General features: G+C 39.3%; 1 protein-coding gene across 1 annotated transcript in view; it reads right to left on the bottom strand.

Moving 5' to 3' along the window:
• Positions 1-18858, bottom strand: part of DNAH10 (dynein axonemal heavy chain 10) — a 104450-nt gene that overhangs the window by 51339 nt on the left and 34253 nt on the right. The window contains exons 16-36 of the mRNA XM_034791440.1: positions 17598-17754; positions 16142-16618; positions 15696-15854; positions 14295-14411; positions 14112-14214; positions 13698-13876; positions 12838-13049; positions 11681-11837; positions 10653-10886; positions 10422-10544; positions 9647-9880; positions 8896-9119; positions 5570-5839; positions 5309-5492; positions 4287-4421; positions 3722-3874; positions 3101-3289; positions 2849-2995; positions 1624-1815; positions 1322-1440; positions 963-1121 (exon numbers count right to left, since the gene is read on the bottom strand). Coding sequence (XP_034647331.1) covers positions 963-1121; positions 1322-1440; positions 1624-1815; positions 2849-2995; positions 3101-3289; positions 3722-3874; positions 4287-4421; positions 5309-5492; positions 5570-5839; positions 8896-9119; positions 9647-9880; positions 10422-10544; positions 10653-10886; positions 11681-11837; positions 12838-13049; positions 13698-13876; positions 14112-14214; positions 14295-14411; positions 15696-15854; positions 16142-16618; positions 17598-17754 — 3924 coding nt within the window. The remainder of the gene's footprint in view (positions 1-962; positions 1122-1321; positions 1441-1623; positions 1816-2848; positions 2996-3100; positions 3290-3721; positions 3875-4286; positions 4422-5308; positions 5493-5569; positions 5840-8895; positions 9120-9646; positions 9881-10421; positions 10545-10652; positions 10887-11680; positions 11838-12837; positions 13050-13697; positions 13877-14111; positions 14215-14294; positions 14412-15695; positions 15855-16141; positions 16619-17597; positions 17755-18858) is intronic.

Here is an 18858-nt window from a genome sequence, read left to right as displayed (position 1 = left end):
GCAATGCACAGGGCTGGAGTTGCAGAACTAATATGTTAAATTTGCTTCTGATGAAAGGCCATGACTATTGCCCAGTTTAAAGTAATTCAATGGAAAGAGAAAAGATAGTATCTTATGTAGCTTAAAATCACTCTAGTACAGGGGTGGCCAATCTGAGCCTGAGAAGGAGCCAGAATTTATCAATGTACATTGCCAAAGAGCCACAGTAATACATCAGCAACCCCCCAACAGCTCCCCCACCCCGCTCCCAGCACCTCCCACCAACCAGCAGCCCCGTCGATCAGCGCCTCCCCCACCCTCCCCATCAGCTGTTTTGTGGCATGCAGGAGGCTCAGGAGAGGGAGGAGCGAGGGCACTGCAGGCTTAGGGGAGGGAGCAGGAAGGGGTGGAGTGGGGGCAGGGCCTGTAGCAGAGCGAGGGGTTGAGCAGTGAGCACCGCCTGGCACATTGGAAAGTTGGCGCCTGTAGCTCCAGCCCCGGAGTCGGTGCCTATACAAGGAACCACATATTAACTTCTGAAGAGCCGCATGTGGCTCCGGAGCCACAGAGTTTATTCAAAATAAACTTAAGAGAATGATTCCTTACCTATCAGTACCTGTGGTTCTTCAAGATGTTTTGTCCCCATGGATCCACTCATATTGCCCCTCATCTAATGCATGCAAGATCTCATATGTATGAGGCACATGTGCACCAAGACTGGGATCCACATGGACAAAGACTCAAAGAAGAACTGTCAAATACAGGTCACATTTTTAGCAGAAGCTATTGTCCCTACAGAATCAGACTGGGACACCAAACTCTTAGGACAATATCATTGTTTGGTTCCTAACCTTTGGGTATGTTCCCTTCATTTTTCTTTAGGACAGTTAATCTAATTTGTATTAAACATAAAATAAAGAGACTTTGTAAAATTCAGAATATCTAAAAGTTAGTAATATAATTTTTAATTCTTAGGTGGTTACCTTCGCTCTTTCTTATCAGTAGGTTTGTTGATTTCCCTGAAGATGTTTGATAGAACTCCATCTGTCCAATCTCGCGTGGTAGGTTCAAGAATACCATACAGCTCAATCACACTCATGGCTTTAGGGTTCAGCATATAAACCTTTGTCACTAATCCTAGCCTAAGCAGAGAGGTAACAGAAAGAACAATATTACCAAACACAACACAACCCAAGTTAAACTTCGCACTAAGCAAACACTACAGTAGGATAAAGTTTTAGGGAAGATCACAGCATGAGCACATAGGACTGCTGCAGTACATTTGTCCTATAGACTATGCCCTTTTAAATTCTGATTCCCTTACATCTACTACTGTGCTCACCTGGTTTGGGCCTGGCACAAAGTATTAATGACAACAGACTTGCCACCTCCAGTAGGTCCAACCACCATAGTAGTATGACGAGTTAACATTGTCTCATACATTTGAACTACTTTATCCACCTGAAAAATACACATTATACACTTAGGTAACTGTGTATAAAAAACTCATAAGGGCCAGATCTTCAGTTGGTGTATATCAGTATAGCTCCACTGACTACAGTGATGCCAATCCAATATACACCACATGAAGATCTTACCCACTGTTTACAACAATAATGTTAAACAATTCAACATTTCTTCTACCTGGATTGGTAAAACGACATAACCACCTTCTTCTAGCACTTGTTCTACAGCATCGTTAAAGTTAGGATAGCGGACTCGAGGACAATCCAGGCCAGGAAACAAGTCAGAGATCAGGCCAAGGAAGAGAGGTACATCTTCAAACACAAACTTAGGAAGATTCATATCTCGGAGAGCTCTCATCAATACCACATCCTAGACAAGACACAAAATAATAGAGAATCCCCAAATATTCAACCAATATTCAAAAGTGTAAATAGCCTAGAAAATATTTGTATAAAACCGTTATACAATTATTTTAATACAGTGTTGGCAATTTTTACTATATGCACTCCTGATACCTTTAGATAATTATCTTGGCATGAATTACTGTTGGAAATAAAAGTTATTTCATCACGGTGAACCTGATCAGTTTCAACTGGGATTTTAAATTCCATTTTTTCATTATAGGAACCAAATTTCCAAACATGGGTGCTGGAATGTCCCAAATTACTGATTGTTTCTTGAATTAATTCACAAAGGCTCACTGTTAACATACTTACTTGCTCTGCAAGGAAAACTCTGCAAAACCTACATTTGGGTTTACAAATGTACTGGAAGGTATGGTAAATTAGCAGCTTTGCATGTGCAAATATGGGTTTTGATTATACAACTGGCATATAAGCATTTTTGGTGAGCATAATTTAGGTGTTACATTGGAAATTTTTACTCTGTATATTCATCTAGCCTTTGCATCCTAGATATAAACATTAAGGCCCAGATCTTCCAAAATACTCAAGTGCCTAATGGCAGTTAGGTGCCTAAATACCTTTAAGAACCTTGCCCCAAGACCTTCAAACGTATGTACAAAGTATATACAAACTAAGGGTTAAAACAGCCGTACTCTTCCTTTTATCTGCATTTTGCTGATAACGTAGTCTTCCCATATTGACAGACCCTTTCTGTAAGCACTGCATGTAAAGAGGTGGTACCTGAACATTGTGCAAGGAATGATGTTGCTCAATAAGTAAATCATTAAGTGGGAGGACAAATGCCACAGACAGGAAAGCATCCCTATTTGTGTAGCAGATGTACAAACGGCATTCTCAATACATCCAAAGATACTATCAATGAACTGCTACATACGGTGCTACATACAGATCCACAGAAGGTGGTAATTTCAATAAACCTTTGAGAATTTACACCAGTCATACGGGGGCAGTTCCTCAGCTGAACACAGTAAGTCTACCTCATTAAGATCAGGTGATCCTCTCTTCAGTTCTCCAGCCATCACAAGTACAGACTTGAGAGCACGCAGTCCAAAATCATAATGATGCTGTTTAGAAAGTTGCTCTCTTGCTAACTTGTATAATACTGTCATCTTTTTGGCAAGGGCCTATTAGAGAGTGAAGACAGAGAATCATAAGAAAGAAGTCCCAATCCACACACCACGCATGTACATGTTTTTATTTTACTTTACTTTGGAGTAAACTTTCCCTACCTTTGCCAAAAGAAAACCTTCGGAAAAGAGCATGATTTCGCAGATTTGCTGGAGATCTGGTACAATCACAACCACGGGTCTGAATAAAGCTTTTACAGATTCAGGGAGCTCAGTACGGCCAGCATACCCAGGATTCATGGTTATAAAAATGCCCATTCGTGCATCCAGGGAAATTTCCTGCCCTTCAAACTAAAACATAAACAAATGTCAGACTATACTGACTCTGACTTAAAAAGATAAAATGGCAAAAATGCTTTGCACTTCTCTACTATACCTTTTACCTGAGGATCGCAAAACTTTACAATAAATAATAAATTAAGCCTCACAACCCCTACGTCAGGTAGGTAGGTAGGTAGATGTTATCATCCCCATTTTACAGATAGGGAAACTGAGGCACGGAGCACTTAAAGGGAAGTGCTCATTATCTCTGAAAATCAGGCCAATTATTTAAGTGCTTAAATATGCACTTAAGTACTTAACTCTTAATACTCAAGTGTAATACGTTGGCACAAGTAAACTGAATCTTATGATAGCCTCCCCGAATCCCATGCCTTAAGTACAAGACTAGCCTTCTTTCTCAAGAGGTTTTGTGTGTGTGTGCATGTGTGTGTGTGTGTTTACCTGAAATGTTTTCAACTGATTCATTAGAGCATTTCGTATTGTCTGGATCTGAGAAGAGATGACTGAAAGCACAGAAGCATCTATACGATTAAATTCATCAAAGCATCCCCATGCCCCACACTGGGCAAGACCGGAGAAAATTTTACCAACTGCCTGAAAACAAAACAAAAACAGCACAAAAAACATTCAGCATTAGCAATTTTGGCATATAGTACACCTGTAAAGGACTTAACAAAGCTTATGGATACCTGTCTGCCTTCCCACTCCAAAGTCTATTGCTAGGCTTATTCACTGTATGCTGGTGGCCCACAATGAGCTTAGAATCTTATCATCTAGCCACTGATTCGCACTGTTACAAGGCAAAGCCAGAATCCTGAGCTCCAGCCACCTCAGGAACTTAAACAAGAAACATTTTTTTTACTATATTTCATTTTCAACTACATGGGATTTATTTGTAAATAGAAGAGGTCTTCTTCGAAAGCTAAAGGCAAGTCATTTAGCCTGGTCTTTGTGCATAATGGTGCTAGTATCCTGTTACCAGAGAACGCAGCCTTCTAACTCTTACTTTGAAATCCATGCCTTCGCCGCAGTTTGTTACAACACACAGCAAGCCCAGGGCTTTGGCCAGATCCTTGGTTGTCTCTGTTTTCCCTGTACCTGCTGGCCCTGCAGGTGCTCCTCCCAAAAACATGGATAGCGCCTTTTGGAAACAAACCACAAAAGCAAGGCTGAATGGAGCAGGGTAACACACTGCAATTCAGCTCAAAGGCTTCCAACAAACATTGTCAAGAAAGTCACCATGTTTGCTCAATAAAAAAGTTATGCAGGTTCCTTACATGCCACAATGTAGCATATATATATATATGTGTGTGTGTGTGTATATACATACACACACACACACACACACACATACAGTACAATATAGTTTAGCTATGTGGATATCATATAAACCGTTACACCTCAGCCCGGGTTTGGGTTGTTTAGCAAATATACTAATTAGAGGAGCAAGTCAGTCAGAGATTGCATCGCACTCATGAATGTTATGATTTATTTCTGCTTCATCCCGGTTTGCGCTCTTTCTTCACCTCCCACAGCTGCCCGAGTGCCTCTCTCCTAGCATTTCCAGTTCTGGCTCCTGCCAGTCTGCTTTTACATTGCATGCACCTCAACAGTCTCTCCAGCAAAGACTGATACGTAAGAATGGAAAGTCAACAGAGGATTAGGCAGAACAGAAGATGGGCACCAGAAATTAGAACTGAAAATACTGGCTGAGGTAGGAGTTTTGGCAGCCAGCAGCAGAGGAACTGGAGATCTCACAAAGTGGCTCAACCATCACTGTAATAATGCCTTAAAATGATCATCTTTCAGCCATGATTTTAACAAAACAACCAGCCTTGAAGCTGATCTAGCCTTTTACATAGTCTTTAAAAATTTCAAATCACATGGGATTTTAACTGAGTTTAAATATACTATTATATAATGTGATCACTTGCGGAAACAGAAAGGGGCAATAAAATAATTATGTTGTGAACCCCAAGAAATATATTTCAACAGACTATTATATGAAGAAAGCCCTTTAATATATACCTGTGTGAGCGTTAGATAGATACGATCTGTAAGGGGAGTGATGACTAGTCTTCCATTCAAGCCCATATATTCATAACCATAGGAAAAGGTGCCAGTGCATTGACGCACATTCAGGTCATCAGGCTCTCGATCCCAGTAAAAACGCAGCTGGCTTTCCCATTCAAACTCTCGAGCTTCCATGATGCTATAAAGGAGAAAGCAAAAGATTGTGAGTACAGAATACAATCTCTCTGGAATTATCTCAGCGGGTCAGTGGATTACCTGTCTCTTACAAACGAATCAACAATATCTCTGGCATGGACATCAATGATGAGAACAGTATTGTATTTTTTTCTGTCATTTTTATTTAATGGCTTTGTGATTCGGGTAACCAGGGCATCAATCTGCTCATGCATTCTCTTGGCATAAAGTTTCATTGCCTGTTTTTCTCCTTTCTTCACTTTGTGAAAGACGTCTTCCACCTCCCAGGTCCACCAGACCTGATTAGCAGCCAGCACCATCATGCCTTGATACATCAACATCCAGTCAACTCTATGGAAAATATGGATAATATATTTGAAAGAACAGTTCTACCCTGAATTTTTGGAACAACTGTGATATCAGTCTGTCTTTCTAGAGACAAGAGAGCACTCTGTAAAGGTGTCAAATACTATTTTAAAAAAACTAGGAAATTCCCCCACAACAAAACTAACTTGTAATTAAAGGTTACTAAGTGCAATTCATAAAAAGACAAGAAATACCATTACACACATCATCAACACTAAAAACTAGGGCTGTCAATTAATCACAGTTAACTCACGTGATTAACTCAAAAAAATTAATCGTGATTAATCGCTGTTTTAATTGTATTGTTAAACAATAAAATACCAATTGAAATTTATTAAATATTTTTGGATGTTTTTCTACATTTTCAAATATATTGATTTCAATTACAACACAGAATAAAAAGTGTACGCTGCTCACTTTATATTATTATTTTTATTTCAAATATTTGCACTGTAAAAATGATAAATGAGAGAAACAGTATTTTTCAATTCACCTCATACAAGTACTGTAGTGTAATCTCTTTACTGTAAAAGTGCAACTTACAAATGTAGATTTTTTTCGTTACATAACTGCACTCAAAAACAAAACAATGCAAAACTTTAGAGTCTACAAGTCCACTAAGTCCTATTTCTCGTTCAGCCAATCACTAAGGGCTTGTCTATACTTACCGCGCTGGTTCGGCGGCAGGCAATCGAACTTCTGGGTTCGATTTATCGCGTCTAGTCTGGACGTGATAAATCGAACTCAGAAGTGCTCCCCGTCGACTCCGGTAATCCTGCTCGCCGCGAGGAGTACGCGGAGTCGACGGGGGAGCCTGCCTGCCGGGTCTGGACGGGGGTAAGTTCGAACTAAGGTATGTCGACTTCAGCTACGTTATTCACGTAGCTGAAGTTGCGTACCTTAGTTCGATTTGGGGGTTTAGTGTAGACCAAGCCTAAGACAAACAAGTTTGTTTACATTTACAGGAGATAATGCTGCCAGCTTCTTCTTTACAATGTCACCTGAAAGTGAGAATAGGCATTCACATGGGACTTTTGTAGCCAGCATTGCAAGATATTTATGTGACAGATATGCTAAACATTCATATGCCCTTTCATGCTTCGGCCACCGTTCCAGAGGACATGCTTCCATGCTGATGATGCTCGTTAAAAAAATAATGCATTAATTAAATTTGTGACTGAACTTCTTGGGGGAGAATTGTATGTCTCCGGCTCTATTTTACCCGCATTCTGCCGTATATTTCATGTTATAGCAGTCTCGGATGATGATTCAGCACGTTGTTCATTTTAAGAACACTTTCGCTGCAGATCTGACAAAATGCAAAGAAGATATCAATGTGAGATTTCTAAAGATAGCTACAGCACTTGAACGAAGGTTTAAGAATCTGAAGTGCCTTCCAAAATCTGAGAGGGACGAGGTCTGCAGCATGCTCTCAGAAGTCTTAAAAGAGCAACACTCTGATGCAGAAACTACAGAACCCAAACCACCAAAGGAGAAAATCAACCTTCTGCTGGTGGCATCTGACTCAGATGATGAAAATGAACATGCGTGAGACCACACTGCTTTGGATTGTTATCAAGCAGAACCCGTCATCAGCATGGACACAGGTCCTCTGGAATGGTGGTTGAAGCATGAAAGGACATATGAATCTTTAGCATATCTGGCATATAAATATCTTGCAACATCGGCTACAACAGTGCCATGAGAACACCTGTTCTCACTTTCAGGTGACATTGTAAACAAGAAGCGGGCAGCATTATCTCCTGCAAATGTAAACAAACTTGTTTGTCTGAGCGACTGGCTGAACAATAGGACTGAGTGAATAAAGCTTTCATGATAAAGAGATTGCACTACAGTACTTATCTTAGGTGAACTGAAATATTAAGTGAGCACTGTACACTTTGTATTCTGTGTTATAATTGAAATCAAAATATTTGAAAACGTAGAAAACATCCAAAAATATTTAAACAAATGGTATTTATTGGTATTTATTGTTTAACAGTGTGATTAATCACGATTAATTTTTTTAATTGTGCGGTTAATCTCAATTAATTTTTTTAATTGCTTGACAGTCCTATTAAAAACCACTAAAAACTAAGGAAATCACAGGCTCTGGTTATGTACAGAGTGCTGACAACAACCATAACATCCAGTTATGCATACAGATGTTTAAACAGAAAAATTTTCATGGCCCAGCACCCAAGCAACCTTAGCTCTCTCTTTACAGTAAGTCTAAATGAACCTTACCCATTCAGCACACAGTTTCCCTCTGAACTGTCCATAACAATTTAACACTGCATTCTTATCTGTACAAAGGTTGTATGACATGCAGCCTCAGACAAGCATCATATCAGAAGTACTTTAAAAATTCAAGAGTACATTAACATAATCCATCTTATCTATTGATTTATCTGTCTACGTTATTGAAGAATGTATTGATCTATGTATATCATAGTGCCTATCACTGAAGTGCATAAGCACATACAAATACTCATCCAATCTTTTTCTCCTGAGCAAAATAATTCCACTTAAAAGTGGACAATGTCAAAGGACACAAAGCTAGTGGGTGAACAGATCCTAATTCCTAAGCAAGTTCATAAAATTATTCTTTATACTGAAAAGCAACTGTTAGTGTCAGAACACTTGGCCTACAGAATAATCCCCAATACATAATCAAGCTGTAAATTACATTTCCAGTTATTCATTTGGAATTTATAGAATTAGATTTTGTTCTTCAAATGGAACACTTTAAATGCATTTTTAAAGATAACATTTTTAAAAGATAAACAGAACTACAGGGGCAGAGTTAAAATTGTTTAGATGCTGGGGATTGAGACTTTTTTCTGCTTAAGTGTCTGTGCATGTGAACTGGGTGGCAATCAATTTTTAATGGCCCCTTAACATACAGAGTAAGAGAAGGGAACTATATTTAAATAAAAAAACAAGTTTCTACAACACTTTCTCTATGGTTTATATAGACTACAAACTATTAATGGTTTATTATGCTTCAATTGTTATCCTTATCACTTTGATTACTTCACCTGCTTCTATCTTCACAGTATCGAAAAATGGCCTCTTTAGTAATGAGTCTGTTTGTTCTTCTCATTTCAACCAGAACAGCTGTCATCCAGTTCTCGACTCGGCCTTCTGCGGCAATGGCCCGCCGGAACTCCATCACTTCTCCTTCAGCGGAAATCATGGCTGTTGCAATTTTTTCACCACTATCACCCTCCTGAAATCTCAGGGATGCTATGTTATCATACATCTGAAACATGCCAGCAGAGGAACACTTTGTACGATTTGTACTAGAGGTTCCTAAGCTCTAGGTACCTCACTTAACCCCCATTAGAGTTCATGATCAGGCTCTGAGCAATCAAATATAGCAGACAAATTATTTTTAAAGACTGACAGGCAGATCTTGCACAGACTTATATCCCATGAACCCAACTGCAGTGTGTAAATGAGCATAGAATTTGGCCCAATTAAGATTTTTACAGAAAATACAAATTTACCAAGAGTTATAGAGATGGTTATTCCATAGTAGTTCACTATGGGACATCCTGAATCTTCCTCTGAAGCCACTGGTACCAGCCATTGGCACTGACAGGATACTGTACTGTATGGATCACTAGTCTGGTCCAGTCTGGCAATTCTTGTGTTTCCTATGTTGCTATTACAGCACGTTTAGTTTGAAAGAAACACTAGCAGGCTCTTAATAATATGTATAATATAGAATCTTCCACCTAAAAATCATAGTGCGCATGGAGCATTCTCATAAGCAGGATGCTGTACCTTTATCATGTGTTCCTGAACGCAGAGCGGGTCACTGCTACCGAGGATGCTGAGCAACTCATCATCAGAGATAAAGAAAAATCGGGGGAAAGCATTCCGCTTTGAATCCAGATAATCGTTCAAGCTTTTCTGACATTTCTCTAGACCATCACTTATCTGCTGGAGGTCTGTGAGTCGATTTGGGGCTTCACAGCATTTTTTTATCACTGGGTCTTTTACAGTGTCACCCATTATCTACGGACATAGAAAAGAACGTTTAGAAACTACTAAGGAGTAACATCGAGGAGCAAATTGAGATAGATTTCCCTTATGGCATTACTGAAACAATATAGGATATTATCATTATATACAGTCATACTTTTTATTATTATTTACTATTTCTACAGTACTAAGGTATGCGTGATGCCTTAGACAGATAAGTTGTGAAGCGCTTGCAGCTGCAGAACCTTTATTACTGACAATGATGCAAGAAATGGACAAGATCCAGCTTGACTATCAGATCACAGCTTAAATGCGTGGGACTGGCAATTAGGAAAGAAAATATTTTTACTTGTAAACTGATTTCTGTGCCAAGTAAGCTCACTGTCACATTGACATTTTTACAATCAGTTTGAATAGCTGGGAGTATCGCTAGAGAGAAGTACTTGCTTAGTCAAAAATGTTAGGGCACTGACATCTATAAATGGAGGACTGCAGTTAAATATGGACCTAAAAGCAAAACATATCACATAATTCTCTCAATCATAAGCCATTACAAAACAGGTCAGTTACTTGCCCTTTTAAATATCCTGTCTATGTTGTCAAATTTTTTTGCTTCCTCTGGAAGCTGTGATCTTATATCCCCACCAATAAAGATGCTCTCCAGGTACATCCATTTCCTCTGAACCACCATCCAGACCTAGAAGAAGAGTCAAGTGTTACAATCAAAGAAACAAGTTCTAAGGAAAATCTTGATCATGAACAACAAAAGCTAGAGACAAAATTAATCGTTCAGTTTCTTCCCTACCTCAATAACTTCACCAATCAAGGACAGAGTTTTTTCCCAGTGGTGAACTGTTGATAGAAAAGGACCTACAAATCGACTGCCTGAGATACTCTGAAGATTGACGGCATTGTCATCAAGAATCTGAGTAATTTCATCGACCGGTCCCAAAATAAAGCCTCGCTCTTGAGTGCCTTTGAAATACCTTTGTACAGTGAACTTCATGTTCTCCCAAGTTTCCACTATCTCCTTAACACCCTGGATGTGAACATAAAAAGAAGGCTGTTTCAGTCCTGTAAAACTAGAGGCAGTCATTCTAACATCAAAATGAAAATCGCTCATTTAGGAAGTCTTTTACACAGATTTTTCTAGCTCTAAAGGGCAGGTCTACTCTGAACAGGGACAATGTATCCATCAGATCTGTTCTTAGTGTGCATTATGAGTTTTATCTGCTAATCTCAATGCGAGAAATAAGTTCTTTCTGCTATTTATCACTACAGAGCCAACACAGCTCAGAGAGAGATGGATTTGGCTCCATCTAGTGCATCATTAACAGAGCTATCTTCTCTGTTACCTCCAGTGCAGCTCCAGTGAAAATAATTCAGTTATACTAGTATCACTGAAGGACTTATCTGAGCTGCAGAACCTTTATTACTGGCAATGATGCAGAAAACGGAAACCATCCTGATTGATTATCAGATCCCAGGTCAAATGTGCAGGGCTGGCGGTTAGGAAAGAAAATATTTTTAATTGTAAACTGATTTTTGTGTCAAGTAAGCTTTCTGGTAGACAATAAATGTGGAAAACTACCTTGACACTTTTACAATCACTTTTCAAAGTAGACTCACACTTTAAAACCCATCTAATCCAAACAAGGATCACACAAATGGCTAACATAATCTTTTTTGGCAACTTAAGGTTAAACTATTTACTGCTATTCTAAATACCATTTGATAACTAAAACTGAAAGATCAAAAACAATGAAGAAAATTAAAACCTTTGTTGTCATTACGTGTCTTCAAAACAAGCTAGGTATTATTTAAAAACTTTACCTTCTCAATGCTAAGCTCTTTAACAGCAGATCCCACTATCTCATTGATAACATCTGAGTATTTGTGCAGCTCCATAGCAAACATATTCTCCAAGGTGAAAGTTGCTGTTGTCATTTCAAAACTAGTGCCAGTTCTCTCCATAAGATCTTTCCAATGCCTGGAAAAGTTTCAGTAAATCAGCATGTTATAAACAAGACCAGGTATTATCAACAGGGATCAACTTAAAATGCAGGGAATAATGCTATCAAATGAAGACAAATTGGAGGGAACATTCATTTCTAAACACTCCATCTTCCCATCCCAGCCAAACACCAGGTTGGGGGTTGGCTCAGCAGCTCATTCTTTACTTCCCACAACTCGCTGGGGGTATGGCTTTGGCAGTTCCATGTGATGCAGATAAGAGAGATGAACTGGTAGCTTTGAGCTGTCAAGCTGTTCTAGCAGAGAAAGGGTGGTTTGAATGTCAGGGGAGCTGGTGATAGGAAGGAGGAGCGTTGATTTGATCAGGTCTCAGCTACTTCTGCTTGAGATCAAATGTAAGGAGCAAAACATCAGTCAGCAGCCAGCTTTGAACTAAGCACAACCAGTGGTTATCAGATTCCAGCAGTGTTTCTAGCATTCCAGACTAGAACTACTAGCATTAGACGCTAGATCAGTAGCTATAATATCTACATGTTCATTTGAGTGCACAGAATAGGTAATTATGTGGAATTATCACATTTGTATGATCAAGTGCCTAGGTGCCAGTGCAAGTGAGATAACCACATGGCCACATTTTGCATGCATGAATTTAGTGGCTGGTCTGAGATACTGAGCCTATGTATCTATGATTTTGGTTTTGTTCATTTTGTGAAGCACTATGACACAGTAAATGTGAAAATTACTGTCAACAAATGTATAATAATGGTCCTGTGCTCGATACAGTTTAGAATTATATTTAGAATTATATTTCATGTTTAGAATGAGACTTCATATTTTACATAAAATACACACAATATTTACACATACTGCATCATCTTGTGCGATCTTAGTAATTGGATATCAACTATTATGGTCCATAACATGCAAAATGTTTGCATGATTTCAACATCTGAATAACAAACAAAAATAAATGTCCTTTCACATATAGAAAATTCCTTAAACAAACAGGATCAAACCTGTCTCTCAATGCTTCGTTTTTCAAATCAAGCAGCAAAGGAATGGAGTCCTTGAATGCCTTCATCTTTGCTTCCAGGTGATAAGCCACCGGCACGCTGCGCACTTGTTTGGGCAGCTTTCGGAGGCTTTTAAGAAATCCTTCAATTCCTTCTTGGAGAAACTGCACATTGAGATTTACCCAAAGGGTCTGCGACCATTCCTCTTTAGCAGCCTGGAAACAAGGTAGATGCAAACATTCATAACATTTCCTTTTAAGTTACTATGAAAGGAATGTGACAACATATTTATTATTTCTACTGCAATAGCATTCAGAGGCCCAGTCAGCATCAGGGCCCAAATGTGAAAGACACTGTACAAACAGCATAAAAGGCAGTCCCCCCTGCCTCAACGAGCTTATAGTCTGATTTAAGATAAGACACAACCGGGGAAGCAGTAATAAGAACCTGCTTTACAGAGTCACAGTCTGGCTTTTAATGTTACCACATTTTAATTATTCCAAAATCCATTTAAAAAAAGAAAAACTCGTTCAAAGACCAACTAAGGTCACTTAGGGCCAGCCTGAAATCCGTCTACTCACGAGCACTGCACCTAACCACAGGAGCAATCCTACTGAAGTCAATGAGACTACTTGGGGGTAAGATGCTAACCAGCATGAATAAGAGTATCAAAATCTGGACCTAACTACAACATTACACTTCCTGGACCAGTGTGTATAACTAAAGCACTATTCAGATAATCTACATTCTGGTAGTCAGAAGGATAAAACAATCACAACTTATTTCAGTCAAATGGATAGGAACAGACTTGACTGCAATAAAAGGGAAGTTCTATATTATACATATTTTTATAGAACACTTACTCTTTGCAACTTATAAATTTCATAGATCTGCTTTAGACCCTTCATATCCTTCTGCACTTTTAATAAGTCAGGGTACATTGTGATTGGAAGGTCAAAAAGTTTCTCAGCATTAGCCAACTCCTGACGATTTTTCTCATGTTTTTCCAATTCCTTATCAAAAATATCTAAGAGCTCCAATCCTGTAAAGAGAAGAAAAGTCTGCTAGACAAATATTTTTCATGGGTTATGATGGATAAATAATGCACCATTTTTGTATACATATACACAAATTATATTTCTTCAAATGTCATACTAATTGTTCAGCTTGTATTTTAAGAGGGGAAAACATTTTGAAAGTACACAGGTTTCTGTTTTCAAGCGTATCAGGCTTCACACTACTTTAGAATGTAACTACAGAGACATAAGTCTTCTTACCTTTGTCAAGATTCTCCCCAACAGCACCAGGCCCCTCAGTAGTAAATCTGTGGAAAAAATCTGCTATCTGGCTACTGTAGTCTCCAATCTGCTCCCTTGTAATCTAAAGGGAATATTGTTTGAATTAGGGTTTTTTTCTTCCTTTTCTAAATGCATTTTAAACATATAAGGTAAAAATATTACCTCTGTGAATGTCTTTTTGATGCTTCCAAGGCTGTGATCAACTTCCGATGCATCAGATAAGAGGGTATCCCACATTTGCTTAATCTTGTCGACCAACTCTCTCTCTTCTTCAGTTGTCTAAAGAGAACACACATATGAATACAAAGTATGTGAGCCAAATCCTGAAACTCATACTCACATGAAGAATCCTGACAGAGGATGAAATTGACCCATGGTGTAAAGGCAGCACAAGACCTTCCACATCATGAAAGCCTTCCATCAGTACAGTGAGTACCCTTGAATAAGGCAGTACATGCACACCAAGGAAAGTTTCTTCTCACCAAAGCGACACAGGCTAGGGTAGATGGCCATGGGGTGAATATGCCAGGACAGGGGTCATGAGATGGACATTTTTGCAGATCTTGTTTCAACACCCACACAACTAGCACAGAGAGCTGCAGCTCCTATTCCAGCTCACAGGGCAGCAAAAGCAGATATGGGGGAGAAGTGCACAGCAGCCCAGCTCACTGACCCTGAGTTAGAGTGGTTGATTTCACCTCCCAAACCTCACTGCACTCAGGGCCTGATCCAAAGCCTATTGAAGTCATGTTTTTCCAACTCTTTATCAAAAATGCCTGGTCTACACTAACCCCCCAATTCGAACTAAGGTACGCCAACTTCAGCTACGTGAATAACGTAGCTGAAGTCGACGTACCTTAGTTCGAACTTACCGCGGTCCAGACACGGCAGGCAGGCTCCCAAGTCGACTCCGCGTACTCCTCGCACCGAGCAGGATTACCGGAGTCGACTGGGAGCACTTCTGGGTTCGATTTATCGCGTCCAGACAAGACGTGATAAATTGAACCCAGAAGTTTGATTGCCTGCCGCCGAACCAGCGCGTAAGTATAGACAAGCCCTAAGAGCTTCAATCTTGTAAAGAGAAGGAAAGTCTTCTAGACAAACACTTTTCATGGATTATGATGGATAAATTATGCACCATGTATGTATACATCTACACAAATTCCATTGATTTTAAAGAGCTCTGAATCAGGCCTCCATTCTGCATAAAGCCCAGTCACTGGACTCTATGTGAGTGGAGTGGATTTCCCCAGTGAATGGTACCACTGACTTCTGTGGGAATACCCTCACAAGTAGGAATTACTCACAGGAAAGTACGGGTTACATGATCAGGCCTTCAGTTATGAAATATACAAAAACATTATTTAAATAACCTGAAACTGAGCTAAACAAATGAATAGCAATCTAGTAAATTTCAATCTGGGAGTAACAATGTGAAAATATTACTTTTTGATTCTGTTAATTCAAAATAGTTTAATTAAACTTCATTTGTTTACACAAAAGGTGTTTGTATCTGAAGCACAAGTATAAAATATATATGGGATTAGACATAAATTCACTTACAGGAATGTTATATACTGCAAGGGTCCGGTATCTCTCCTGAATGTCTAAATATTTCAATTCCACCTGTAGAGTCATATCTTTGATCTCTGCAATTGTGCCAAGAACAAATTTGAGATCTTCCAAAGAATCAGGAGTTTTCCTAAGGTTTTGTGATAATCTCTATAAAAGAAAATTACTTTTCAGAAACAGCATTAAGAGAATAATTAGGCAAAAACATAGACAATTAAGTACAATTATATTAAGTCAGCTCATGTAAAACAATTAAATAATCTGCATGTATTTTTTTAGTTAGCAGTTAGTTAATTGATGATAAAGATGAACCCAACAATGTCTGATTGAGATTTCTTTTCCCCTCATAAAATAGGAGGCTTAGGTCATGCAACTGTGCAGCACCACTCAGAGCTGGTTAGAAAGACTGATTATCACTGAGCAGAGAAAATATCTACCTCAATTTCTTCCTGAAGACTGAAGAGTTCCTCTTTTGCAGATTCATTGAGAAGTTTTCCAAGAGAAGTCACCCAACCTTTTGCATTTTCCTGTACTGTGTAGGCTAAAGGGCCCAGGGTAAGCCTAATGCACTGTTCATCTTTAATCAAGGGCTGTTGAGTCACTTCTTGAGCTATCTTAATATAGAACTGCAACTTTTCATCAAAGGTGACACAAGCTGGTTTCTTTGCAGCAAACTTCTCCATAACAATGGCTTTATCTAATTTCCACAGAGGGCGATATCTCTTCCATCGATTCAAGTACTTGGTGAGAGAATTCAGGAGCTTGTGTATGTTTTGAGTGATGAGAACAGCCTGCTCGATTATTAATGGATTCTGAGAGATGTCATTAAAAAAACTTAAGGTGATGAGTTCGTCTTCTTCAGCATGCTGAGGGGGGCAGTCGATACAGGTGCCGTGCATCCATCGTACAAAATGCTAGAGTTTTAGTATTAAAATAATAGTGTATTAATGGGGGTGGGTGAAATTAGTGATAGTTGTTAGCCCTTAAGTAGGAGATTGCTCTACTAAAATACTCAAGGCTTAATTCTGATCTGAAATATTCAGGCATGTTGGACTTTTAAAGTTAGCTGTTGGGCATTTGACAAAAGAGGACACCTATCTATCTGAGATCAGAACTGAGCTCAGAGTACCCTGTAGTGCCAAATGCATTTTTCAGGCATTGTTATTTGGTCTGTTTTTCAAGTCTGTCTCCTGAGGATGTCATAAGCTAGGCCAGAGGGGCAGGTACAGGTCAGTCAGGCTCAGCAAGAAAGTAGAGCATGAGCCGTGAGTTTTGGAGTGGGAAGGTGGAAGGCAGGACTGACCTGTATTTATATTTTTAGGGGGGGTGTTGTCTGTTCATCAGTGCAGGGTAGGATTGCTCCTAGAACATTGTTTCTTTTCTGAAAAGAAGCAGTGAGCATCCTACGATTGTAACAGACCCCTGGCCAGATACCATATCCCATTGAGCTAGTATAGGAGTTATGCACCTTCCTGAGTGCTAGGTAAATAGCCTGCCCTTCTGCTTGTGAGGAGGTTGGTGGTTATAGGAAAGGTTACCTACACCTCTTTTCCTCTTAGCACACATATGCATAGGGTCCAGTCTTAATTGTATTTGGATGCTATTTCCCTGCTGGTGTTTATATATGTATAGGACCAAATCCTAAAGTTCTTACCCAAGCAAAACTCCTGATGAAGTCAATGGGAATTTTGCCCGAATAAAAACTGTATGAAGATCTGAGTTTGGTCCTTTGTCATTAGCACAGTTTGTAAAATAAAACAATATACTGAATATTTTTATTCCAACCAATATAATCAAAATCTTCCCCTTGACATATGTTCCAACACAAACATAAAGCAAGAATAACTCATTGTGTCAACAAGCAAGCCCTGAATAATCTTTATCAATAATCACCTTAGTGACTTCAACACAGTCTCTGATACAATGAACACTCATTTTGTCAATTTCACTGGCATTAGGATGCAGGATTATCTCAGGAGCAGATAAAATAGTTTCTGTTTGGAACAGTGGGACATCCCGAAGAACGGCTGCATTAAAAGCCTGCAAATTCCTGCCAAAAAAAAAAAAAGTCAGACAATCTTAATCTGCATTTTATGGCATCATAGATAGGCACAGATATGTGACAATAAATAGCAGGAATTGCAGGCATGAGGTCAAACTCTCCCCTCAGATGTGCAAGTCGCTCCCAATTAAGCCATTCAACACTGACATCAATGGGAGGCCCACATGTGCATCTGAGGACAGAACTTATCTCATGTGCCATGTAGAGACTGGTTTGATTGGTAAACTCTTATGGGGCTGCAAGAAAACAGGCAAGAAATTGAACTCTGGTAAACTGATTTCACAAACATTCCCAGAATACAGCAGGGGAACTGCCCTTTGGCTCAACCTAACTGGCACAATGGGGCTGTAGCAAAAAGCATAATCCACTCTCGGAGCACCCCGGTGCAGTGTGCCTCTAAAACCAGGCGGTTAGTCAGCTCCACAGCTGCTCTCCACCACAGGGGGCACACTCTGGAGCAGGCTGAGCGTGTGGAATAAGGAATAGGGTGGATCAAGGATTGGAGGAGGTATAGCCAGCGTGCTTTTACACGCAGTGATTCTGAACCCCTAAAATGGCCCAAGGGGCAACTGTAAAAGGCATTCAAGTTGTTTGCCTGTATTGTTAGAGAAGCAAAGAGTAAGTGCTAAATATGTCTCTGTTTACATGCATCCTATTAGAAATCTAACAATGCGACCTAATTAGCTTGTAGATGCTAAATCCAGTTCCTCTCTTATAATGCTTCATTACTGTATTCTATTGACACAGAGACCAAAGGGGGATATTATCATTTAGATGGGACTTGTGGTGTAATAATATTATTGTCCTCATCCTCCTGGAAACTTGTAATTCCACATAGTAAACTACATGTGAAATATCTTGATAGTTTGAATGGCTATTGCTAAAAGTATTGTCTGAGAAAGGACCCATTGAATAGAGATCACAGACTATCAGCTCGCTTTCATCAAAGCCTACAAGGTAGAGTTGCCTGTCAGCGCCCAACCTGCTTCAACTATAAAGGAAGCCTCCCAGCCCGATCTCTTTCATCTCTAATCTGCTTAAATTTTGAACAAGGAAAGTGTAAACTGTAGGATGGAGTTCTTCCAAAGAATT

This window comes from Trachemys scripta, chromosome 15, assembly GCF_013100865.1.
Source record: "Trachemys scripta elegans isolate TJP31775 chromosome 15, CAS_Tse_1.0, whole genome shotgun sequence".
Lineage (NCBI taxonomy): Eukaryota > Metazoa > Chordata > Testudines > Emydidae > Trachemys > Trachemys scripta.
The sequence above is the reverse complement of the archived record's forward strand: the minus strand, read 5'-3'. Positions and strand labels throughout refer to the sequence as shown.